This window comes from Podarcis melisellensis (assembly GCF_964234715.1).
Source record: "Podarcis melisellensis genome assembly, chromosome: 6".
Taxonomy (NCBI): domain Eukaryota; kingdom Metazoa; phylum Chordata; class Lepidosauria; order Squamata; family Lacertidae; genus Podarcis; species Podarcis melisellensis.
Genome location: NC_138538.1, coordinates 41,882,530 through 41,907,789, shown reverse-complemented (window position 1 = coordinate 41,907,789; position 25,260 = coordinate 41,882,530). Strand labels below are relative to the sequence as shown.

At 41.2% G+C, this 25,260-nt stretch overlaps 1 protein-coding gene across 7 annotated transcripts; it reads right to left on the bottom strand.

Moving 5' to 3' along the window:
• Positions 1 to 1,500: 1,500 nt before the first annotated feature.
• Positions 1,501 to 25,207, bottom strand: ZC3H11A (zinc finger CCCH-type containing 11A). 7 transcript variants are annotated; one of them, XM_081914559.1, is made up of 18 exons: positions 24,993 to 25,207; positions 21,370 to 21,755; positions 20,464 to 20,667; positions 20,070 to 20,189; positions 18,234 to 18,357; positions 17,138 to 17,338; positions 16,161 to 16,283; positions 15,369 to 15,449; positions 14,540 to 14,641; positions 13,410 to 13,472; positions 12,828 to 12,923; positions 11,697 to 11,762; positions 10,656 to 11,159; positions 9,729 to 9,802; positions 8,926 to 9,244; positions 7,478 to 7,650; positions 7,121 to 7,185; positions 1,501 to 3,354 (listed from the first exon to the last, which is right to left on the bottom strand). In XM_081914559.1, exons 3-18 carry the CDS (start codon positions 20,515 to 20,517, stop codon positions 3,096 to 3,098), a joined length of 2,424 nt encoding a protein of 807 aa, XP_081770685.1. In that variant the 5' UTR covers positions 20,518 to 20,667; positions 21,370 to 21,755; positions 24,993 to 25,207; the 3' UTR covers positions 1,501 to 3,095. The 7 variants fall into 7 exon arrangements, with proteins under 7 accessions (XP_081770685.1, XP_081770686.1, XP_081770688.1 ...); XM_081914560.1 differs by having other exon boundaries at positions 21,370 to 21,549; XM_081914562.1 differs by having other exon boundaries at positions 21,370 to 21,423.
• Positions 25,208 to 25,260: the final 53 nt, after the last annotated feature.

Below are 25,260 nucleotides of genomic sequence, written 5' to 3'. Positions count from 1 at the left end.
TTGGTCTGCTGCTAATCTTGCAGAGTTTCTCCAGGGCAACAAGATGAGCTAAGTTGGAAGCCATGAAAAAGCGTTTCCAGAGTCCAAATGTAACACAATCTAGCAATCTAGTTTTCAAGCTGTTGGTTTTCAAATGAAGCGAAATGGCATAGCAGGTCAAAACCATTTTTACCGGTGGTATTATGAACACCTTTTCACCCTGTTACAAGACTAACCTACATGTAAATGACTCTTAACAAGTACATCACATGCTGGACACTAATTTTAAATTTGAGGGTACAACTCAAAAGGTGAGTTTACATTGCATTCTGTTTGATGCAAGATTTCATTCCCTTGTAAACAAACCCAGATGGCATGAACCTAATCCAGTTATTTTCTGCTTCGAAATAAGTCACTTTAAGACTGCAGGCAGACTTAAATTAGTGTTTCCGATGGGGGATTTCTCTCCCAAGAAAATACTAGTTTAAAGAGGATTTTCCTCGGGATCACAGGAAAGGATTAAAGTATCCCTCTGCCTGCTGTAAGCCCAATAATTATTAGCATCCCGCCCCCTGATAAAAAAATGCAATTTGCATACAAAACCATAGATGCTATAACAAAATGCCACATCTGCAAAAATGCATTGTCCCCTTATACTCTTCCCATTTACATGGATATTTGCCTGAACATCAGTGGTCTCTCTCCTTGAGCTGGCTTTTAATGATAGATCAGTGGTGCCGTGCATTCTTTCTTTTTACTTTTAACATTAAATAGACATTTAACTTGTTAACTCCAAGCATCCTGGGGGACATACTATTCTTAATGCCCAAAGTTCTAAGAAGAATCCTATTTATAGAAATAGCAAATTTATTATGACTCTGCATCCTACATGATTATTTGGCAGCTTCGACCAGCTTGAGAACCCTTGCCCTGCCCTATCTTGCCTAAGCACATATACCTGAAATAATTTTCAAGTATTACCCTCCATTTCCTATTTTCCATGTGTTGGATTCTGGAATGTAAACTTGAGAGACCTCTTGTACTCTGTAAAGCATCAGGCATACTGATGATGCAGCATTAATAATCTATAACATGAGACACTAGGGAGCCTGGCAATTTCTGAATAGTTTATGAACACTGAAATGTTACTCATGCAAATATACAACTTTTTTTTATTCAACTATGTACAAGCGCCTCAGAGCAGCAGACTACCCATATTTTATGAAAGGTGAAAACTCATAAGTATGTAAAAAGAGTTATGATCAAACTCTGCAGATAAAAAATGTAAAGGACAGTGAGAATCTCACATCATAAACTTAACCTCAGAATTTGATTCTATTATCTACGATAATCCAATGACCTAGTTTTAGTGTAAGACTTTTTTTAAAAAAAGAAATCTGGCTCTTCAGTCCTTTTATGTTGCCATCTCAATTTGGGGCAAGTAAAAGCTGAGAAGCCGTGACAGGTGGCAAATTCCTATTCTATTCTGCACAACTTTTGGAAATAAAACATTGAAACACATTTCCGACATTAACTTTATTTAAAACACAAATACTTCTCTTTCCTGCAGACTGTTTAAAGAAATAACAAACATATCTGATTCAGATACAATGATTTAAATAGAAAACAAAAAGATGTACAGAAAGCAATGGGGTCTGTAGTTAAAAGCCTAGAGAGGAATCTCTTGTATGGGAAAACAAAACCAAAAAAAAATGAAGAAAAATGTCAGCAAACAGAAGGTTCTGCATAAGCAGACACAAACTATTGCAAACTATTCACAGTCTCAAATGTCTGTTACTTTTGTTCACCGTCAGAAGTTCTCTGGTTTCCCACTTCTTTGGAGTAATGTGTCAACTAGCAGTTAATGCAGGGCAGCTTTTAACATAAATTTACAAGTATGACTCTATTCAACCATATTTTGCACAGGCAAAATTTCAATGTGAACTTGCAAAGCACAGGATTTCTCCAAGTTAAAGTGAATATATTTACAACAGAATCAAGCAAATGTTTTATTCTTGGTAGGAACGCAACCAGAAAGATCCTGCAGATTAACAATAGTCAAAATGTAATCATATGAAATATGGATGTAAGAATGATAGGGTATACAATACACCCAAGTCTCCACAGCCACGCTGCAGAGTTCATGGAACACTGCCAAATAAAGATCACTGGTGGGGCTTCAAGTGCTGAACATTGGTACAAAAGTTTGCAGGTGGGCAGATTCAGAACCACAGCTGAGAGCTGTGTGGATTTGGCAGGGAAGAGTGCATATATATGGTTTACCTGGTTTACCTGCCAAAAGGCAGCATTCCAAAGCTTTGTTTTAAATGACCGCTGCAATATCAGCAAAAAAGGCCATCAGTTCAGGAAAAAAGAACAAAACCTGAGAATAAACTCACATGCCCTTGTAGGGCATGTTTGAAAAACAATAATTATTTTTAATGAATATAGGTACACACACAAAAATTCTTAGCTTTTGCCTTATGGAGTTTATGCTTGCTAGTGGGACCTAGTCTAAATGGTACAGAATAACAGTGAGGAAGATTTAAAAAACAAATGTTCAATATTCTTTCCTTCTTCCTAAAGCCACGCTTGCCATATGGCAGTAAGTTCGGATGGAGATTACTACATTTCTGCTCTTCCACATTTTAAACTGTACTCCAGGCTCTAGAATCAAATTTGAAAATATAATTGCATGACTCAAAGAGCTGACACAGTAACTTGGGAATACAGAAATTACCCCCCAAAAAATCACAATGAAGAAGCCGTGAAACAGACATTGAGGTTTGCCACAAGGCTGGAAAACAAAATGTGACAGTTAAGTAACAAAAATATATACAGGAAGGTTGTTGAGTCAACAAGTGGACCCTAGTTGAAATGTTCGTGGTTTTCTCAAAGTATTTCAGGTGGGCAGGATAGTAACAAGACAGTCATATAGGAAGATCTCTCTGACCAGCAGGGCAATACAGGACAATCAAATGCAGCCAATTTCTTTCATCAGTTCAAGTGTGCTTTAAGACTTGCCATAACTTCTCACCAAGAAAAGGGTAATCTTGGTTATCCAACAAAATATACAACATTTATTTTCTCTCACAATAAACCATATGGGGATGAAATCAGCTGTCAATCATTTCAGAAAGTTCAAGCAAGAGGTCGTCCTCATCTTTTCCTGGGTCCAGATCAATCTCTGCTTCCAGTTTGCCTCCTGAGATTTCCCATATCAGCTTTTCAAAGTCATCGTCTACTGAGGTGGGTGTCTTCCCAGGTCCTGTTGAGCTCAGTCTGCGTGTCTTTACTGCTGCATGGGAAGAGGTTGCGCCTGCTGTCTCTGCTTGTAACGTGGAGGCTACCTGGTTCTCCATATGCAGTTCAGAGCTTCACAAAGAGGGAAAAGATAACAATATGATACATCTCCAAGGGGGGAACAGATATCCTGTCTGGGCGTGGGGAACCCTTAGCCCCAGCAGAATGGTGTGATATTAATAAGCTGTGCAGGAAGTTTCTCCTCTAGCAACAAACAGGTCGTAAGTTAGTTACTAATCTGAAACTTAAATAGGCAGGATGCAGGTACATAAAGAGTAGAGTTAATATTCTTATATGGGAATTCAAGCAACATTTGGGAGGGGGGTGTTGTGCAGGGCAATATGTATAGTTGGTGTGCAGCAGCCCATCCTTGCTGCCACATTCCCACCAATATGCAATATATAGGAAGGTCTAAATTAAGGATCTTGAATGATCAGAACTGACAGGAAATTTTGCACTATCACCAGTGGCTTCTAACTGCATTCAGCTAAGCATGGTTAGAAACTTCTTTTATGCATGGCATGGCCTGCTCTCCTCTTCACACACTAAAATGCCTGAAGAAGCCTTATGTTGAAGTGTCATCTAGGTCATATTATGATATGGTCAGGAAGCAGTCGGTTAGCAGAAAGAAATAGCTGGATTACTGCTATGCCACTAAACTAACTTCTTCATCTATGCATGTTTACACTAAGTAGCCGTAAAGGTAAAGGACCCCTGACAGTTACCGTATTTTTCGCTCTATAGGACGCACTTTTCCCCCTCCAAAAATGAAGGGGAAATGTGTGTGCGTCCTATGGAGCGAATGCAGGCTCCCTGGCTTCAGTGATAGCAAGGCAAAGCCTCCGAAGCCTGCGCTCCGGAGGCTTCCCGTTGCTTCCGCTGAAGCCAGGAGAGTCTGCTCTTTGAGGCTGGCGGTGGGGAAAGCAGCGCTTCCCCCATTGCCAGCCCCAGAGGATGGGGGGCAGCAGGAAGGCGCGCAATGCCTTCCCGCTGCTCTCCAACCCGGCTTTGAGGCTGGCGGGGGGGGGGGGAAAGCAGCGCTTCCCCCATCGCCAGCCCCAGAGGATGGGGGGCAGCAGGAAGGCGCGCAACGCCTTCCCGCTGCTCTCCAACCCGGCTTTGAGGCTGGCGGGGGGGAAAGCAGCGCTTCCCCCATCGCCAGCCCCAGAGGATGGGGGGCAGCAGGAAGGCGCGCAACGCCTTCCCGCTGCTCTCCAACCCGGCTTTGAGGCTGGCGGGGGGGAAAGCAGCGCTTCCCCTATCGCCAGCCCCAGAGGATGGGAGGCAGCAGGAAGGCGCGCAACGCCTTCCCGCTGCTCTCCAACCCGGCTTTGAGGCTGGCGGGGGGGAAAGCAGCGCTTCCCCCATCGCCAGCCCCAGAGGATGGGGGGCAGCAGGAAGGCACGCGACGCCTTCCAGCTACTCTCCAACCCTCCTGTGGGCTTTTGCGGGAGATGGGGGAATTCCCCCACCTCCCGCAAAAGCAGGCAAAAGCCGCACGCTCTTTAAAGAGGCTCCGTGGCTTCTGCTGGCTTTTCTAGGAGGTGAACCTCCTAGAAAAGCCCGCAGGAGCCGCGCACCCTTTAAAGAGCGCACGGCTCTTGGGGGCTTTTCCCCAAGGAGGGAGAAGGGACTGACTGGCCGAGTCAGTCCCTTCTCCCTCCTGCGGGCTTTTGCGGGAGATGGGGGAATTCCCCCACCTCCCGCAAAAGCAGGCAAAAGCCGTGCACTCTTTAAAGGGGCTGCACGGCTTTGCTGGCTTTTCTAGGAGGTGGGGGAATTTCCCCACCTCGCAGAAAAGCCTGCAAGAGCCACGCAGCCTTTAAAGAGCGCACAGCTCTTGGGGGCTTTTCCCCAAGGAGGGAGAAGGGACTGACTGGCCGTTTCAGTCCCTTCTCCCTCCTGGTCGAAAAGCCCGCAGGAGTCAAGCGGGGCTCCTGTGGGCTTTTGTGGGAGGTGGGGGAATTCCGCCACCTCCCGCAAAAGCAGGGAGAAGGTCTTGGAGTAGCGCACAGGCTGCGTGCAGCCTGTCCACTGCTCCCAGAGCTGCGGGGGGGGTCATATTTTTTCCTTGATTTCCCCCCCCCCCTGAAAACTAGGTGCGTCCTATGGTCCGGTGCGTCCAATCGTGCGAAAAATACGGTAAGTCCAGTCGCGAACGACTCTTGGGATTGCGGTGCTCATCACCAAGGGAGCCAGTGTTTGTCTGCTTCCGCAGACAGTTTTTCCAGGTCACGTGGCCAGCATGACTAAGTCACTTCTGGTGAACCAGAGCAGCACACGGAAATGCTGTTTACCTTCCTGCCGGAGTGGTACCTATTTATCTACTTGCACTGCGTGCTTTTGAACTGCTAGGTTGGCAGGAGTTGGGACCAAACAACAGGAGCTCATCCCGTCGTGGGGATTTGAACCGCCAACCTTTCGATTGGCAAGCCCAAACGGTACACAGCACCACCCGCATCTTATGTTTTGCTTTTAAGACAGCTAAGTTCAAAGTAAACTGAGCAGTATGAAAAACAAAATGCAAGAAACTAGTTTATGGGAAATATCAGATATGATAAATAGCATAAGGTCTTGAACAACTTAAAATACTGAATCAGCTTATTGCAGCATAAGCTTTATTGAGCAAATTCTACTTCGGATGCAGAAGTAGCGTCCTAGCCATTTATAGCGTCCTAGCTATTTTATGGCATTTATATACCATTTAATTACAAATAAGTAAATCACATAGCTGGGACGCGGGTGGCGCTGTGGGTTAAACCACAGAGCCTAGGGCTTGCTGATCAGAAGGTTGGCGGTTCAAATCCCCGTGATGGGGTGAGCTCCCGTTGCTTGGTCTCTGCTCCTGCCAACCTAGCAGTTCGAAAGCACTCCAGTGCAAGTAGATAAATAAATAGGTACCGCTCCGGCGGGAAGGTAAACGGCGTTTCCGTGTGCTGCTCTGGTTCGCCAGAAGCAGCTTAGTCATGCTGGCCACATGACCCGGAAGCTGTACGCTGGCTCACTCGGCTAGTAAAGCGAGATGAGCGCCGCAACCCCAGAATCGGCCACGACTGGACCTAACGGTCAGGGGTCCCTTTAGCCTTTACCTAAATCACACAGTATTACCTACAAAAGGTTATGTCAGAATAAATGTGTTGTTGGTACCCATGTTAAAAACCAAGGACAAGTGCCTGTTGTTTTGGGATCTTGCTAGTCTAGTTGCAGTTGGTTTCTAAATTATCATAATTTGGCTTTAAAAGGCAAATTTTTGTCAGCGTTAGTGTGAGATATCTCAACACTTCATCCAGAGTACTGCTATCTCCTCAGTGCAGTAGGATCTGAAGAGTGAAATCTTGGTAACATTTGACTCTATCTTGTTGATTAAATTAAAACTAGTACAATGGAAAATATTCACAATTTGTATTAATTTATTTTAAGCTGCTTCAAGTATTATGATGTACCTTAATCTATTACTGGCCTAACTGTATTTCTTCAGAATCTGCAACTACAGTCTTGGAATTTTCAATATGAACTCCACTATATCCCAGGTTCTTATGGCATTAAATTTAATTGAATCTATTCCCAGTGCCTGTTACCTGGACCTCCACTTGCAAACCTACATGGAAAGAAAGCTGAAGGACCTTATCCTAATTTTCACATGATCTCATTTGAGTAATGGCTAATAAACATTCAAAGTCAGCTTGCACAACTGTTCCAAGGGACAATCTCAGTGACATATAATAGGGTGATGATAGATGATGATGATGATGATGATAGATAGATAGATAGATAGATAGATAGATAGATAGATAGATAGACAGATGATAGATAGATAGATGATAGATAAAATAATTACCTGTTAGGCTGCACTCTCTCAGGAACAACGGCTTCTGTGGCTTCTGGAAGACCAGGAGCACTTGCCTGAGAGAGGGGAAAAAAGTTTGTGGAAGGTTTTTCTCTCTCCATCACCATTATGCCGTTTTAATTCTTGAGCATCCATCTTATTACTCTCCTCTTATTCAAAATAAGAAATCAGACTCTCTCAAGTTAATCTTTGGTACTTTCCAAAAGATGACTGGTCACTTAGCACTGTAAATGTACCCTCCTCCAAAAAAACCCACCCCTGCTACTTATCTCAAAGTGCAAAGTTACAGCACAAGCTAATACTTTCAGCTATCAGGTAGTCTCCAACAGCATGAATCAATCTTCTTACCAGGGCTGTGTTTTCAGATGGGTGCTCCTTTGTGTTTGCGCTTGGGATGAGACTCAGAGGCTTCACTGCAGCAATAACAGAAGGATGACTCTCTGATGCTTTGCGCTTCAGTGCCTGCTTTGCTGGAGACACGGGCTTCACACCAGATGGTTTCACATTCACTTTTGGTTTGGCTAGAATATGAAAAAGCAACTCAAGGTTAGTCCGTGGACACAGAATGGCAATTTTACTCTTCTCTCTCCCTCACTTTTTTCCAGAATAGCACATTTTAAAACCAAAAACAGCACTTGTCTTCCTCCAACGAGACCTTTTTTAGAAATGTCAGATATGGAATTACTCAAAGATCTTTGCACATGGCAGTTCTCTTATCTACATGAAAATGCAGCATCCTGCAAAGGGCTTTTTGACCTATTGCAGACCCTCCAAGTGTCCCTATTTTCCAGGGATGTCCCTGATTTAGAGAAGCTGCCCCAGTTTCTGATTTGATCCTGGAATGCCCTGCTTTTCCTTAAAATGTCCCTATTTTCACTGGAGAAATGTTGGAGGGTAGGGAGTTCTCTGACCCCTGAGCTGTCTGAAGGCAATCCTGTATAGGGAATTTTAAAAAATGTTTAATGCTTTATTATTTTCTATATATGTTTGAAGCTGCCCAGCATGGCTGGGCCAACCCAGTAAGATGTGTGGGATATAAATAGTACAATTATCATCATGGAATGGGAAGTCCCTATTTTCATCAGAGAAATGTTGGAGGGTATGCTATTGCAACTAAGACTAAGAATGTGTCTTTGCCACATGTGCAGAAGCATACAATTGGGACGTGTTGGACAGTGCCCAGATATGATGCTATCAAATCTCCCACATCCAGAGATTGTCTAGCACTAAGTGAGAGAGAGCACATGCAGCTTCATGCCATATACCAAGAGGGGTCCAGTTACCTGGCTAAGCAGAGTCGCCAGGACTTCGCAGAGGAACTCTGGGCTTTGGATTTGTCCCTCTAATACTATACATCCTTGTGCCTTTGTCTCAGGAGTGATGCAGTGGATATTTGTGACTCACAGCTTAAATGAGCAAGGCAGGTTGATAGTATGAGACAGAAAAGGCTCTGATTTCCATAGGCATTAAAATAGTTGAAGCAACTGGGAACACACATGCTATCTCAAGAGATAGATGAAAGCTCAAGATGTTTTGCCAATTTCGGAATGTGTGTATCAGTATTATGCAAGAATATTAATCCCATCCCTTTGCACCTAAGACATGTAAGTGGAATGTGGGAGTATGCTTAAGAATATACACCTTGTTACTTAGGTCATGTGGCAATGCTGAAACTTAAAACAAGGAGGAACCTTGATGGCAGAAATTTAAAAGCCTCTTGTTCTACCTCTTATGAGCAGCTTAAGGAAGCCAACCTTTCTTTGACTCTTGATTACCATCAAGGTGTTGCTGTATACCTTTAATCTTTCGTTCTACAGGCTGAGCAGAAAGTCTCGACTCCTCTGACCCCAAGTTCTCTGGCGCTGCCTCCTGGGATCTCACCAGCAACCTCTTTGTAAGTGGACGGCTTTTCCCTGTTGTCACTGGGGATACAGGATTTTTCGCCCCTGGGGCCTTCCCTTCTGCAGTTTCTTCCCCAGCAGATGGCACAGTCACTTGCTCCTCCTGGGGCTTCCTCTCTTGCTGCTGTTTTAGCCGTTGCTTCTCCTTCCTTATCTCCTCCAAGCTCTTCACCTGGACTTTAGAATGTGAATTGCTCATGCCGTCATTCAAAGGCTGAGTAGACAATGAGAAATAAAGGGGTGAGAAAACAGGTGCTTCCCAGGGAAAGACAGCCCCCCCCCCCCAAGATTTCAGTATCTTGACATGCTTCCTTGGGTGGCCTGGCTCTGGATAGTACTCAGGATTTCTTACTTCTGTTTGTTTTTACTTTTTTGGCTTTTTATAACCATGATGCAGTCATAGTCTGGGGTTGTCTGTCAGAAAAATGATGCCCCATTGTGTTTCTTGGTGGCATGATATGCCCTTCATAATAGGCTGTCAAAATATATTATGCTGAACTTTGGCCCAGAGCTGATTAGCTAATGGGATCTAAATGGGGCTAGAAGAATGAGAAAGCAGGGTTTGTGTATCACGTGACAGCCAGTCCTGACATAGATGTCAGGCAGTTTCCAAAGATGCTAGATGATAATGAACATGCATCAGTAGCAAGGTCTGTTTTTGAACATAGAATGTATTGTGTACCAAAATGAAGACTTACCTTCGCAGTGGCATCTGATGTAAAAGTTCTTGGAGAGGACTTCAGCTCTAGATGTATTTTTTCTCTTCCAGGAGCTGTTAAAACACCACAATGATCATTCTAAAAGGAGAATTAACTCTCCTGAGGCACAGCTATTTCCCACCTTATGAGGACAGGTAAACACCACACTCAGCATTCTTCTATCTTGCTTGAAATGCTTGCTACCTTCTAACACCAAGGTCCATGAAGCACTACAAGCAAGGCAATTCATCTCAATTCCTCAATTTTGAGGAACACATCCTGCCCAGACACATCCTATCCCGTCCTGAACTAGAAAATGTGCATAACAATAATATTATAATAATTTTTTATTTGTACCCCTCCCATCTGGCTGGGTTTCCCCAGCCACTCTGGGCGGCTTCCACAGAGACCAAAAATACACTAAAATGCCAACAGGCTTATTTAAGTTATTTCCAGCTGAAAATGCTTGTTTTCCCCCAGAAATATTTTTTCTGGCATTAGTTACAGGCTCCTACAAAGTGAACTGAAAATAATACCCCCACTTGAATTTAAGGTCAAATTAAAATGTGCGATCCCATTTGCTGAAATGCTGAAAAATGCAGGAAGGACACTTGAAGGGCAGGAGAAAGAATGCTTAACGCCTCCTGCCATTGCCAATACTCTCCTCCTATGAATACCCTACTCATGCTTTTTCCCTTCCCTTACTCTGAGCTCATTTCAGAGCCATGTGTGGGAAAGGGGGGACGTCAGCATTATGTTCTGCAGCTGAAGTTCCTGATACTGCTCTACCCTATGTTCCAGCAGTCAAATCTATCACAAGTATTTATACCAATTTTATCATTTATAAAAAAAAATCTGCTTCAACATGCATTCTGAATATGAGTATTTAGTAGTAAAATGGTGCTACAAACAGGGCATGCATAGTACCTGTTGGCTTGGTAATGCACAACTGTCTCCTCCCAACTGGAGTTCGCTCAGCTTGCGTCTGCGTCTTTGAGGTGTTCTCCCCACTTTGCTGCATTCGGAGGGCTTTTTCCTGCTTGATTTCCTCTAGAGTTTTGATGCGCACCTCCCTAAAGTCCTTAGCTTTGTCAGAAGGCTCCTCCAGCTTTCTTCTGCTGGAAACAGCTGAAACCAAGGAGCCTTGCTTCTGGGGCTCACCCTCATGCTTTGGTCCAGCAAGGCTCCCTTTTTCAGCTTTTATGCGCTCCTCTTCCATTTGCCTCTGCTTCTTCTCAGCCAGGACCTCTGAAAAGGTTTTGATCCTGATGGCAGGAGACGGTTTTGCAACTGCATTGGGCTCATCAATGGTAAAAGTTACTTGAACCTTGGGTTTGGGATGAATTTCTCCCTTTCTTTGGCTAGCCTTCTCCAAACGGATTTCTTCCAGTGTTTTCACACGAATTTCGCCTACTGGTTGGGCAGCATTCTCTACACCACAAACGCAAAGCAAAATGAAAAAATGCACAATAGAATTAATTAGTTTGCATTTTTATGTTAGTCAAAATGGCAACTGTTCTAGGCTGTATATACTTTTGCTCCCAAAAGATGTGGTATCACTCTGAGAGTTTAACAATCTGCTTCTTATCCCCCAACCTCATTCTAAATGGGCTTCCCTTAAGATGTACATGTCGTATTTCAACCCTTGCCAGTTTTTTGCATACTGAAGTAGATTATCCAAGTCAAAAAGTGAGCAGTATGTAAAACATTGCTGAAGAACTAATGCTGAGAGCAAGATCTCATTCCATAAAGGAGCTCTCAATTCAGGAGGTAAGAAAAAAGAACAGTTGCAGGCTGTTCTGTGACATGGGCCTTTTATAGATTTTAGCCTTTTATATATTATTATCACATTAAACTCTGTGAGGTTTACTTCTGAGTAGAGTAGCTTGGATTGCACTAAGGCAAAGATCTACCTGCAAGAAATAGGAAGAGGACATCCCAAGGTACTCCAATAAAACCAATTGTTACCTGTTTCCATGTTGTTCTGCTCAGATGGTAATCCTAGTCTCTCTTTAAGTGACAAGGGAACTTGTACTGCAGAAAGAAAGAATAAAATGGTGAAGGAAGTTACACAGGAGTCGCCTGTTTTGTTCTCCTACAGCAATCTTCCTAGTGCCTTGGACTACAACTCCCATCTTTCCTGACAATTGGCCATGCTGGCTGAAGCTGAAGGGCACTAGGGTTGAGGAAGCTGACCTATGGCTTCACACAGAAAATTGTTTCATATGGCTTGCTTCACCCTCCAGCCCAAGGAGTCTTCATAAGAGAGATGTTTCCAGATGAAGAACTGTGATGGGAAAAAGACTTCACGCTGGCCATCAGGCAATGGCTTTTTCCACCTGCCTTGCCCACCCTCCATCCCTAAGAGCCTTTCCCAGACCATGACTTTGAGAACAGCAGAAGCACCTGGGAAGAGAGGAGTTCCAGGGCATTTTAAAAATTAATGTTATAATTTGTCTGTCCTTGTTTCTAAATTTGATCCTTTTACATGGTTTTGTATGTTTTGTAGCATTTTATGCATCATGATCTGCCATTATTTTTATTGATTACAGTTTAGTAATTCTTAAATTTGATAGTAGTTGTTTATTTTAAAGTTATGTTTTTATTATGACTTTTTTGTATTGGATCAGATTGTTATCAGGTATACGATCTTTGCTGTCTATTTTGTTGTTTATTTAGCTTGTAAACTGCCTTCTGTATAGTAACATAAGAAAGGTGGTATACAAATTAAAAGTGAAATGAAATACTGTATGTTTTCTGCAACTCAAAAGAACCACAAATGAACTGCAAATAGATCTACTATTCTTCCCAAAAAAAAAATATATTAAAAATCTCTATCAAAGCAATTACATTTTATGCCCTGTGCACAGATCACCTTGACTATGGAATTTGGAATACTTTGTGTACATCCTGCATGGAGACAGCATACAAGATTTTTGAAACAAACAACTGTTAATATGACCTTTCCATTATATGCATTTGATTCCTCATCCCTGATAAAAACAGGAGTTTCACTGACATTTTAGAACAATTTCACTTAAACAGGCTTGTTCCACTACAAAAGAAGTAGAACACATTTTACTATTTAAACAAACCTACCTCTCTTTGGTATTTTGTCTGCATTCTCCAAGGAGTCTACTTTCTTTCCCAGTCTTTCAGCAAGGCTACGTTTTAGGGGGAGACCACTCTCAGAAACTAACAGTAAAAAGAGAAGAAAGAAAGATTATTGTCAGGCTTTTGTTTTTTGCTTTCAGCTACGCTTGCTACTTTTAGTGGCAATTACATCCACATCAGTCTTATGATACTGAAAGACACATTTAGTGAACATTTTGCCTAGAAAGATAAGGTAGAGATATACATACACGTGCACACACATTGTGGCAGCGCAAGAAGCAGATGAGTGTGATAAGAGCTGATACCGGTCTAGTTTTTACACAGCTCTCCACTGAAATGTCAAGAAAAATGAAAATCCTCCTTGCCGCAGATTCTATGCTGTGCCATAAATGGCATATACTTTAATACAGTAATTTAATAAATCATCAAGGTTCAAAAACAGGGGGGGAAATGTACCCATGATCAGAACTTCTGTGCACGTATACACCTATGATGGAATAGAATGGTTAAGGCTGATATGTTAATAGAGGAGCAGGGTTTTTTTTAATTCTACATGCTGGTTCTCACCTGTAGAGGATTTCCGTTTTCCCAATCTCTCTGCAACAGTCAATCGAATCTGAGGCTCTTCACCTGACAAAAATTAAGGGCAAACAACTTTAACAGATGTCTGAAGTAAACCAATTGCTTTAATATGTGTATTAATATGTAGTTTTTATTCTATGATAAACTGTTAAAGCCTCTTGGCTAATATACAAACAGTATTTATACAGTTTATTTACTTGCATTTGACCAGATTGACACATGCAAATTTAGTTGTTAAGTACAGGATACTCAACTCCTCAATGGGATCCACACACACAATGGTAAGGTGATATATATAGGCAGATTGCAAGCAAAGATGCCTAGATTCAGATAATTGCTCACTATCACATGTCTTTCACCTTTTGTCAAACAGACAGGGTGACCATAGGTGAAAGAGGCAGGAAGATTACACATGACAACCCTCTTGTTAAACAAACAAATGGGATGGCCAGTTTATCCCATTTCTCACTATTCTTAAAGTGAGTATAGAAATTGTAAGAATCACTCATTTCACAGTCCCTCCCTTCTCCATCACAATGCATTGGCAAAAAAGGGTATAAAAAGACCATTAGATGAAAAGGTTAGCTAGCTCTCCCAGCTCCAATACAACAGAACTTACCCAGCACTTCCTATGACTCTGCCCCCTACTGCTTCGCTTTAAGGACAGGTATACTTTCCTTTTCCCCTTCCCTTCTTGTGTGGGTTTATGGCAAAATTGTCACCTTGCTTATGTAGGTGTTAGAATAGATAGGGTATTTTCTGCTCTTTAAAGTGTGTTTGTATTGTGATTTGCTACTCGCTTAGACTGTAACCTTGCTATCTAAAGCAGCATTATATATATATATTCTGTCACTCCTGATTTATATAATAAACTAAGCTTCCTTTATTTCTATGTGAGAGTTTCTTGTAGGAATAAGATTAAGGATTAACACACATCCATAATAAGTGCACGTCATAACTCCAGCAAAAGATCCTAAACCTCTCAGCAGTGTGTACACGAACATACATGAGTACACATCATAACATTGATGCTAATCAATAAAGAGGAAGGGCATTTCCAGAAATGCCACACCTACCAGAGCTGCTGAACTGAATACAAACAGAATTACACTTACCTGGCTTTGTAGATAAAGTTACAGTTCTGACCACAGTCCGTACATTTTCTTTTTCTGGGCCTGGATGGGTCTGAATCTGAGCAGAAACTTCAGAGGGGTTGTCTGAGAAGAGCAAGACAAAGCTATATTAAGCTGCACTGCCACCACTATTTGGCATTTCGTGAATTTGTGGTAGAGATGCACTTTGAATATGAGGCTTCTAAGTTCACACTCTTGGCTACTATACAATGCCAACTGTAATGCATTGGTGCCTTAAGATAAGGCCAATCCAAAATTCTTTTTTTCTTTGAACAATCATCGAACAACCTCCACTAGCCACCATCCCAACACTTAATTGCTGTGATTCAATTGTAGGGCACAAAACTGCTGAATCAATTATCACTGGGACATCCAAGGCTACACATAAAGGTAAAGGGACCCCTGACAGTTGGGTCCAGTTGCGAACGACTCTGGGGTTGTGGCACTCATCTCGCTTTACTGGCCAAGGGAGCCGGCATACAGCTTCCGGGTCATCTGGCCAGCATGACTAAGGCGCTTCTGGTAAACCAAAGCAGCGCACGGAAACGCCGTTTACCTCCCCCCCGCCCCAGAGCAGTACCTATTTATCTACTTGCACTTTGATGTGATTTTGAACTGCTAGATTGGCAGGAGCAGGGACTGAGCAACAGGAGCTCACCCCGTCGCAGGGATTCGAACATTAGCATTTGCAAGGCTCTAAGCAAAAGCAAGCAACAGCCCACCCTGGACTTCTAATAACAGACACTGCAACAATGAGGGTGGCCAAACATAATGCTGTGGAATATCCCCACAATTACAAAGGTCAACTCACCACCTTGCTTCTTTGATTTTTCCTTCATTTTTTTTGACTTGATCTCATCAAGGGTTTTGATTCCAAAATTCAAATTATCAACTGCAAAATGTGAAAATCTGAGTAAGCGGATAAGTTTCTTTCAAATACGAAAACGCAGCAAACAAGCTCAAAGTTAGATAACCTGTGAAAATTTATTCCAGGGGTGAGAACCTGTGGCCCTCCAGAAGTTACTGAGCTACATTGCCCATCACATCTGATCATTGTTTGTACATGATGGCGTAGGATGATGGGAGCTGGAATCAAACATCTGGGGTGCCACAAGCAAACTTGGCAATTTCAATGTTTTCAGCTTTGTTTACTCTATACAAGTATAATCAATATGCTTAATTAGATCACTCTCTGGGGCACCAGCAAATATTCCGTTGCAAACTGAACATGTTCTGATGCACATTACCCTAAATATGCAGAGGAAATATTTCCAGAAAACTTTCCACAACACTTCCTGTGGACAAAAAATGTTTGTTGGTTTTTTGTTCCCATCTTTCTGCATAGCTCCTATATCCTTTCCACTCTCTATACCCCATCTACCTTCCTGCACCAGCACACTAATGTCCTTCTCTCCAATACTTGCTTCAAAAACAAACAGCATTTATGAAAACATACTTTGCAAGTCCTCAATTGCAAGAACTGAAATATAAACACACACTGAAGCAAATAAACAATCCAACCCAAATGCTGAATGTAGGTATCCTTGGCCAAAATCCCTTGCTAAGGGTCCACTCAGTTTATTTTGAGCATATTAGTTCCTACCTTTACCTTGTTTTGTGCTACTTGCTGATTTCCGAGTAGAAATAACCCGCAATCCATTAGAAACCTCCGCAGAGGGTTGTTGAACAGGCATTTTAGATTCATCACCTTCTTCCGATAATTGATCTGAAAGAAGTAACATTGCTACTTTGAGTCCATTCCTATTTATTCAGAAGTAAGCCCACTATGTTCAGTGAGACAGATTCCCAAATGTGCCTAAGTCTTAGGCTGTATTGATTTATACCCATTTACCTGGAAGCAAGCTCCATTGAAATATGTCAGACTTAATTCTGAGTAGGCATATATAAGTTAGAACTGTGAATCAAGTAAAACTTTATTTGGATTGTCTCACCTGTTTAGTAAAGTAAGATCAGTACAACACACAATTAATTAAAAGGTAGGTAGAAGAACTATGATTTGCCAATTAAGTTTTGCTACTCTCAGATGCTATAGGGTGGAAACCTCCCCACTCCATATGCTCCAGAGGATTGGAAGAAGCACCAGTGGAAGAAATGTTTCATGGTGCTGGGATAATGCTAGGGTTACCATATTTGAAAAAGTGATAATCCAGAGCTGGGGGGGGGAGGGCAGAGTTGTTGAGCTTGGACGTTTTTGAGCTATTTGTGAGGAACATTGACAAAAACAATACTGATGGTTGTCAGCAGCCATAATTCCGGATTTCCCTGGACATTTTGCCAATTTCCACCCAGACACTGCTTTTGGTTGCAGTATTTGGGGTGTGTTCTGGAAATTCCAGACGTATGGCAACCCTAGATAATACCCAATACTATCACCTGCTTTGACATATTTGTTGTTGTTTTCATCTTGATTTTAATTTACTTTAATTTTTATATAAGTTGCTAGGCACTCTGAGGATCTGCAGGATGAGGTGGGGTACGCACTGAAGCAATGACTGCATTAATGATATGCACTGAAACAACGGCGAAGAATCATGCTTTAGGGAACTATATTTTGCTCACCATCATCATCTTCATCATCGTCTGCAGCATTGATAACAACTGGTGGATGAGTGGGGCTTGGTACATTTTCAGAACTTTCCACCTTCATTACCCCACGCAGCTGAGGAGATGGATTGGACTGAACAGAAAGTTTATTCTGTTGCAATGAAATCTGTGTAGCCTTCATCTCCTCTTCCGTAGGTTCAGGCACGTTTAGAACAGCTTTAAACAAAAATGCACAAGAATCTATAAACTACAAGTTGAAAACCATTATCAGTAATATAGATAGGTATCTGATCCATCGTGTGTAAAATCTCTCCAGTAATATCAAAATCATTCTGCAAAGATTGTGACCAATATTAATATAATAATTTTACTGATACTTAAATTTGGAAAAAAAATCTCCAGTAAGTGGTGGCCCTATTCTATCTTGCTTACACACACATCTACACTAAAGACAATTCTTATGGATCAGATCTAGAATTCTGAAACACTGGTCACCTAATGCTTCTAGGAAGTTAACCATAAAGAAATGATGGTGAAAGTATTTGCCCTGTTGTATGTTAAATACAAACAAGTCAGCTATTTGTCTCAAAGAGCTTCCTAGATGGTTATAGCAATTTAAAAAGGGAGAGGAAGGGCTGCAGGGTTGTGGTTAAAGTTATGTAAACCACTTTTCAGAGTGCTGTGTTCACACGGATGTCTTCAAGCTGCTAGTAGGACAAGTGTGGGGAACCTTTGGCCCTCCAGATGTTGCTGAACTACAATTCCCATCAGCCCCAGCAGGCGTAGCTAAAGGCAAGGAAAGTGAGTTTCATTCCAGCAACATATGGAGGGTCAAAGGTTCCTCACACCTTCGATAGTATTTGGGTTAACAGCTACAAAAACTATGTTGTGAAGCATCCACCTTTGTGCAAAAAAGAACGTATCCCTGCATAAACTTTATCTACTGTATTGCTGCTGGATTTTTTTGATGCACTGCTGGGGGGAGAAGTCAGGCTAGTATGGCTTTCCTTACAGAACCTACAGAAATGTGGAAGTCTGAAGAAAGAATGCAAGATCTTTTGTAGATAGATAGGGGTAAAGAGACATGCTGAAAGGTGAAATTACAACTCACTCTTGCTTGGAGGTAAGAAAAGCCCATCCACAAAACGTCCCTTGTTGTGGTGGAATGCACAGTTCATCTTCTGACAGCCCACTGGCTGATTCTCCCAAAAGCATGGGATCTCACTGCGTTTTTTCTGAAGACAAAACATAGGCAATAAGTGTACGCAATAGGTGTACCTGCAAGTCCACAACGTAAATTAGTAACACACTGAGATGGTATCAGCAACATAACCTTTAAAGCCTCATCAGGAGAAGAACTGATAATGCAAATATTTTTTCCCCATTTCGTTTAGGACAGGCAGTCATCTGTGAAGAGACTACTTAATCACAATGGCCAGGATCCAAAGGCCTGCAGTGTTTGAAACTCCCACTGTTCTAGGTGCATTTTGCAACAGGGAATTTCATTAACACGAGCAGTTTCTGAGCTCTGGGCGCAGATTTCAAATTAAGACTGCACAGTGGAAGGAAAGGGGGACCCTTTTCTGCCTTCCCCACTTCCAACCACTTTCTGAAGACTGGAGAAGAGACTGTCTTAAGAATATTAGCAGGGTGGGCAGGGGAAGCATGGCTTTGTTTTTTGCAGTCTTCAGGTGAGGACTAAATCATGGGGAAAATGAACATAATATTTTAGCTGCAGTTCATTCATTTTCAACTTTTTATTCTTGTTATTAAAAAAAGCATGCCCAGACATTCCGTTGTTGTGCCCGTAACCTAGGTTTAAGGTGCCATTTAGCTCCTAGTTTTCATATCTCAATTTCTAACACTGGCTGCATGTGGAGTTCCACTCATGCACACAAGCTGTGCCAACAACCTCTCTCATACCCTGAAAAGCAGCCCTTCTGGGAAATACATGTTGTACAGATAAATGCAATGTAGCATAAGAGATGAAGCAGAGGGGAGATTGAGTAACACACATACAGTGCATATGTGAAACTGCTTTTCACTCACCCATAGGCTTTTTGGATCCTGACCCATTATTATATTTCAGTTCTACCTTCCTATATCCTACATGATATCTTCTTTTCCTTCCAAATCCTACTGCCTGCCACACCTTTTGATAAGATAGACTAACTTTATGTTTACCCCACTATTGTTTAAGAATAGGGAATGCACTGTTTGGTATGCACTGTTAAAAACAATCATTGTTAAAAACCAAATAGCATGTGCTGCACTTCCATTTTTTATAGCCATAGGGTAGGTCCTGCTATCACATTTCTTGTCCACACAGGTCATCCTGTTTCTTCCCAAAAACATTCTCATGTGTGCATAGTATGCAAACAAGGTAATGGGTTACTGGCAGAAATAACTGTGGGACACTAATTGCGGCCTAAATGCATTACAATTCTACAAGCTAGCTCATACTATGAAAACGCTAGGACAACTCACATGGTGGACAAGGGAAAATATCTAAAACAGAGTTAACATGTTTCTTCTCTCATTTTTGTAGCTTTAATGTAAAAAAACACAGTCACCATATAATAAACCAACCCAAATAATAGCACCCCAAATTCAAATCAAGCTGGAAAGGTGCTTAGAGACTAAGAAACTCATGCTGGTAGTCTAAACATGAGAATCTCAAACAACTATGAACAGTTTCTTCATTTATAAGTGTATGTGTGTGGATGTATTTTTTCAAAGCAAGGCAGGAGTTACCAAAATAACCTTGCAAACTTAAACTTAACAAACTAACTTGATAGCTCTAAATCATGCCTATGTTTTTATAGCTTTTAGGAAAATGTTCTATGCAAAAAACACGACAGTTCAACAATGCACACAATGTCTGTATTACAGACCCAGATATCAAGAGTAATCACACTGCTAGACTATATATTGAGACAATACTTACATCAATCTCCATGTGTCTAAATCGACAGACACTTCTGAAACATCGCTGCTCTTGCCAAAGCACACACACAGTTTCATTCCCCAGAGCAGCTTCACAGTGACGGAAGGGGCAACTGTCACCCTGGAGAATGAAATATGGTCTTGGTAAGCAATACATACATTGAAAATCAAACTAATATAACCAAGGTTTCATTGAACTGCATTTCCTATGCACAAAAGCAACTTTAAAGGTTTTACTACAACTTTGCATATTCCTCTTCCTGGCTACCAATAAAGTCACTAAAGGAAGGGACGGATGCCTTGGCTGGAGTCTATTGGGTGTATCAGGTTACATTATACTTATAATACTGCAAAATCATGAATAAAGAAGACTAGAGGACAGGGAAAATACAAACCTTGGTACATGTGGAGTAGAAATAAAAGTAACAATCATCTCCTTGGTTAGACATATTCGGCTGAATCTTTATTGTCAGCTTTTGTTGGAGAGACTGGTGGCTGAACAGAGGTTTACTATTCTCTCAGTGATGGCTGATCAGTTTGGTTTAACTGGCAAAACCGTCTATAGGTTGGATTTACTGCTATCTTCTTTAAAATATAATCTTGGAAAAAGATGAAGGAAAATAAAAAGAAACATTCATGTTACAAATCACAAGCTTTGCTACTCTTTTTTATTTCAATGGCACATAATAAGTTCTAAACCCCAGTAGGTTAGGTAAACACATTCTACTTTTATGTATGTTACGAAAACTGGTTCCCAGTTTAAAAACAAACCACATAAATCTGTTTACCCTCCAATTTCCTGACATCCAATTTCTTTACATCATAGTAAGAAACACTAAAGCGGGGGTAGCCAACGTGGTGCCCTGCAGATGTTGGACTACGACTCCCATTAACCTCTGGACAGCATGGCCAATGGTGAGGGACAAGAAGATCTGTTGTCCAGCAATATCAGGAAAAAATCCAGAAATACAGAAGTTTCATATTTGGCAACAAGCAGACAACACACATTTAATATTTTGGGATATTCCTGTACACCACTTCTTTGCTGACTGCTTAAAACAGATGGATGAGGTGAACTGACAAGAGGGGATGCTGAGATTGGGACATGCGCCAAGTTGAATAATTAGAACATTTGCATATGCGATTGCAGAAACCTTGGCCACTGGGTGAAAACTGCTGCCAGCTAGTTGTTTTGATAACCCTTCAAATTTTAGCAACTGCTAAGATATATCTTAAGCACCTGTTGAATTACAGTTCACACACTAAACCTTCCCAAATGAATACATTTTTCACTGAGATACCTTGGTAGGTTCAGCATGCAACTCTGTCTTCAAAGACTTCCAGTTATTTTTCTCCTGTAGGTCGAATCAACACTCAATCCATGAATTGATAATAACGGGATAGAAAGACTTTTCTTCCTCACATTTCCAAGGAACACATCTCATTCTCATTCAAAATTCAGACAGGGTGAATTACAACTACTGGAGAAAGCAAGTCCATTTGAACGGTCAGGAAGACTGGAGATAGTGAAGGTTAATTGCCTCTTCAAAATAAATTGTTCATTTAAAGATGAACTTGTGTTTCAAACTGGCTGCAAAGAAGATCCATCTTCCACAGCCGGAAAATTTTAATTTTTTTTTTAATTAAAACACATTTTTCAATTTCTGGTCTTCAAGATTTCTTCCACCTATTGGAAAAAAGGAAAAATCTTCCCCGCTCTTTATTAAACTGTATAGTTAAAAAAAAATACTTGTATGTATAAACACAGATATGTATATACACATAAGTATCCTTAAATACATTTGTGTTTATACATGCAACAATGTATATACAAGCATGGTAGTTAAATTTAAAGATTGAAATTTTGCAACAGAATGTTTCGAATTTGGGGAACTAAAAATAAATTGCCATACAAATTTCAGACCAATCATTTCCCACATAAGCACACAAATAGGTACATAGACATAGGGTGTACACATGATGTATAGAGTATTAAGAACAATTTTCAGACAAATTGGGATCCAATTAATTTTTATGCAGAAACTAACTGCATGATGCAGTTTAAAAAGCAACAGGCTTAGTACTACAAAATCAAGGCAACTGTTTGATTTTGCTGTCAAAATGTTAAATTTGTTTTGTTTTTTCTGTACCTAATTTTGCTCAGTCCACCAAACATCACTGTAAAGATACACCATAAGTCACTGTTTTTCAGTGATAAGGTTGAAAGGATGCAGCAGGTCCAACATCATAGCAACCAATGCATCTTCAGTCACAAAGTGACCCAAAAGAAAAGAAATTGTTGATCCCTTTTTCAATGCCATTTTGAGTATATATTCCTTCTTTCAAATTGAAGAGTGAAAGGTTGGAACCTCTTATTCACACAAATGCTAACATATTTTGGGGGGTAATTTTTGGCATGGTATTTCACCCAACTCTAAAATAGAGAGGGGAAAGTATTTTTAAAAAGAAAAAGAAATAGTAGTCCATGATGAATTTTACACAAGGGGGAATTATATATATAACTACAACAATTAATTTTCATTATTATATTCTCTTCCCACCCAGTTTTTTTAAATTTATTCAAACTTGATTTGCTTGCACTAAATGATATTGGTGCTTCACATGATCAAATCTGCAAGGAGAAGGATTCTGACAAATGCACAATACCTCTCTTTGCCATAATCAGCCCACATTTAGTGGCAACCAAACTATCCCCTTGGGGGAGAATTTAAGTACATGTTATAAAGCAGTTTGTATATTATCTGCCATGGTTTAAGAACATACTGCACATCCAGCTCTGAGAACAATTAACTTCATTCAATATTACACTGTTTTAATATATAGGTGAAATCCAATAACTGTTGGTGTCTTTCACCAATATATAAAAACCAACAATTTTTTTAAAGCAATTAAGAAAAGGTAATTGTTTTTCCATCCCCCCCTCCAATAAAAATAATGGGCATAGCTCTGATAGTAGGAATAGTACTTGAAAGCCAGATTCTCATGATGCTGACATCCTTGATAAAGCTGAGCAGTTTTGTGTTCAAATCGTACAAAAGCTTTTCAAAAGTCAACTGATGGTGGGCTAACTTTTGAGCTTATGCGAGAAAAAATGCAGTAGAATCACAGAACTGTAGAGCTGGATCACCCCCTGCAATACTCCCTTCTAGGAATGTAAACTGAAAAGTTTAGGCACAGGAACAGAAACTTTCATATTCTAATTCCTGTTCATAAAGTGTCACATTATCTCCCTCACTCTGATTATCAAGCATACAGTTAACATCCCTGTCTCATTGCAGGTATTGAGAGTATATGTTCACAAGACACTTTGAAGGTCAAAAACCAGCTAGTGCTAATGATGGGTAGCAAAGAGCAGCATTTTCATATGCACTTCAAATTGTCTTGAAGCACAGAACACAGATTTTATTCACTGTTCTCTTAAGCACCTCTCCATTTCATTGCAATGAGTAAGCACCATGCATGCCAAAGCCAAATGCCTGAATGAATATAAGTATATAAAGGAGCCATTTCCATATTATCATTGTCAAATTCTGAAATGAGCTTATGTTCAGAGGTCAAGAAATTTGTTGCTCTGACATTCTGACAGCAAGGTAGAATAGAAGAATGGCAGTTGAGGTAATTTATGACCACTTGGGCCAATGCCCACCAATTTCTCAGCTTCCCCTATCAACATATGGGTTTCTGTTAACTAAGCCACCTAAAATCTGTCCTTCGATACTATATTTTTGCATGTTTTGAAAGGCACATGAATAGGATAAGCACCTCTAATTACAATAGCTTTAGAAAGTGCTGTCCATCTTTACTGCCATCTGTGCCAGACTCTGCACTGGGCGGAAACAATGTACTCTTCGGTATTAAAGCTGCTGCATCTTCTCGTATCAGAAAGACTGGGGAAATTAACACACTAAATTAGTAGCTGCTCAACACACAGAAAAACTTTATCACAATTATTACAGCTAATTCAGTTGCAAAGGGTCTGCAGTGGGAAGAACTAGTACCTAGTTTCAAACTGGATATGCTGCAGATATTTTGGTTACAAAAGGTATTTTATGTCCTCTGCAACCATTGATCACCCTCATCTTCATTAAAGTAGTCGTCTCTATGCTGCCTAGCAATAGCATGCAATGGCAGTTCTATTTTTCATTGTATTTTAAATTGCTTATCCTATGACATTATATTCCTAAAACATACTAGATGCACAGCTCAATCTTGGAGTGCAGCATGCACCAATGACAACAATCTGTTTCGGAAAAGAACCTCAAATGCCACCAGCTAAATGCCATGATAATCAGAGACTCTTTTTTTGTCAACCAGAATTACTGTACTTCCTGGTTTTGCTATTTTTCAGTGTACCTACTGAATTGCAATGCCAGAGAGTTCTGTTACATCAATAGCACTAAAAATGGCAGGTCTTGGCTTTATTTTACTTCATTTAAAAAACAAACAAACACCCCACTATTATTGAAAATCCCGCACTGTGGGATTTCCTTTGCCCTAGTTTTCCCATCTTTGGGATTAGGCCAGTTAATCCAAATGCCCTTTCCTAGATGGTCGCAAGGATCTGGGAAACTGGGAGGGAAAACCGAATTATCTAAACAAATCTTGAAGAGCAGGAAAACAATCGCTGTGGGAGGGCCGGGAAATAAATAAATAAATAAAGCGGGGCAGTACGGACGCCATTTATATGAAAAGCAAAATGAAGCAGAAAATGGAGTTAATTTAGGGGCAACCATAGATAAGATAAAATAAATATAAGGAAGCTGTCGCAGTCTCGGATAGGGACTGGGAACGAGCATTTAACAAAAGGAAGAGAGTAAATTTGAAAACAAAGAGGCCCTAGGCCTACGGAGAGCCGCCTCGGCCAGGGAAACCCAGGGAATCCTATACGAAGCGGCCTTTATACCTATATCGGTGGCTGAGGGAGGGGGACCCCGGCCCCTTGTCACCCGCGCGCAGGGACTTTACCGAACCCCGAGAAGAAGCCGCTGTCGAAGTCGGGACAACAGTCCTCCAGTCACCTTCTCTCGTCTTCTTCTTCTGGACGGCAGACGGAACTCGAGGCGTCTACTTCAGCAACACCGCTGCCCTCCTCTAAGATGGCGCCTCTCACCAGGTTCGGCCGACCCTGCCCGCAAGCGTCATGGCGGACGGGGAGGAAGAGGGCGGGGGCG

Coding starts and splice junctions, on each gene's coding strand:
- ZC3H11A (XM_081914559.1), bottom strand. CDS start 20,517: ATGTCTAACCAAGGAGATGATTGTTACTTTTATTTCTACTCCACATGT. Junction 17,339..18,233: donor TTTCTTACCTCCAAGCAAGA/GTGAGTTGTAAT, acceptor TTTTGTTTAAAG/CTGTTCTAAACGTGCCTGAA. Junction 7,651..8,925: donor TGTAGAACGAAAGATTAAAG/GTATACAGCAAC, acceptor TTCATATTCTAG/CCAAACCAAAAGTGAATGTG.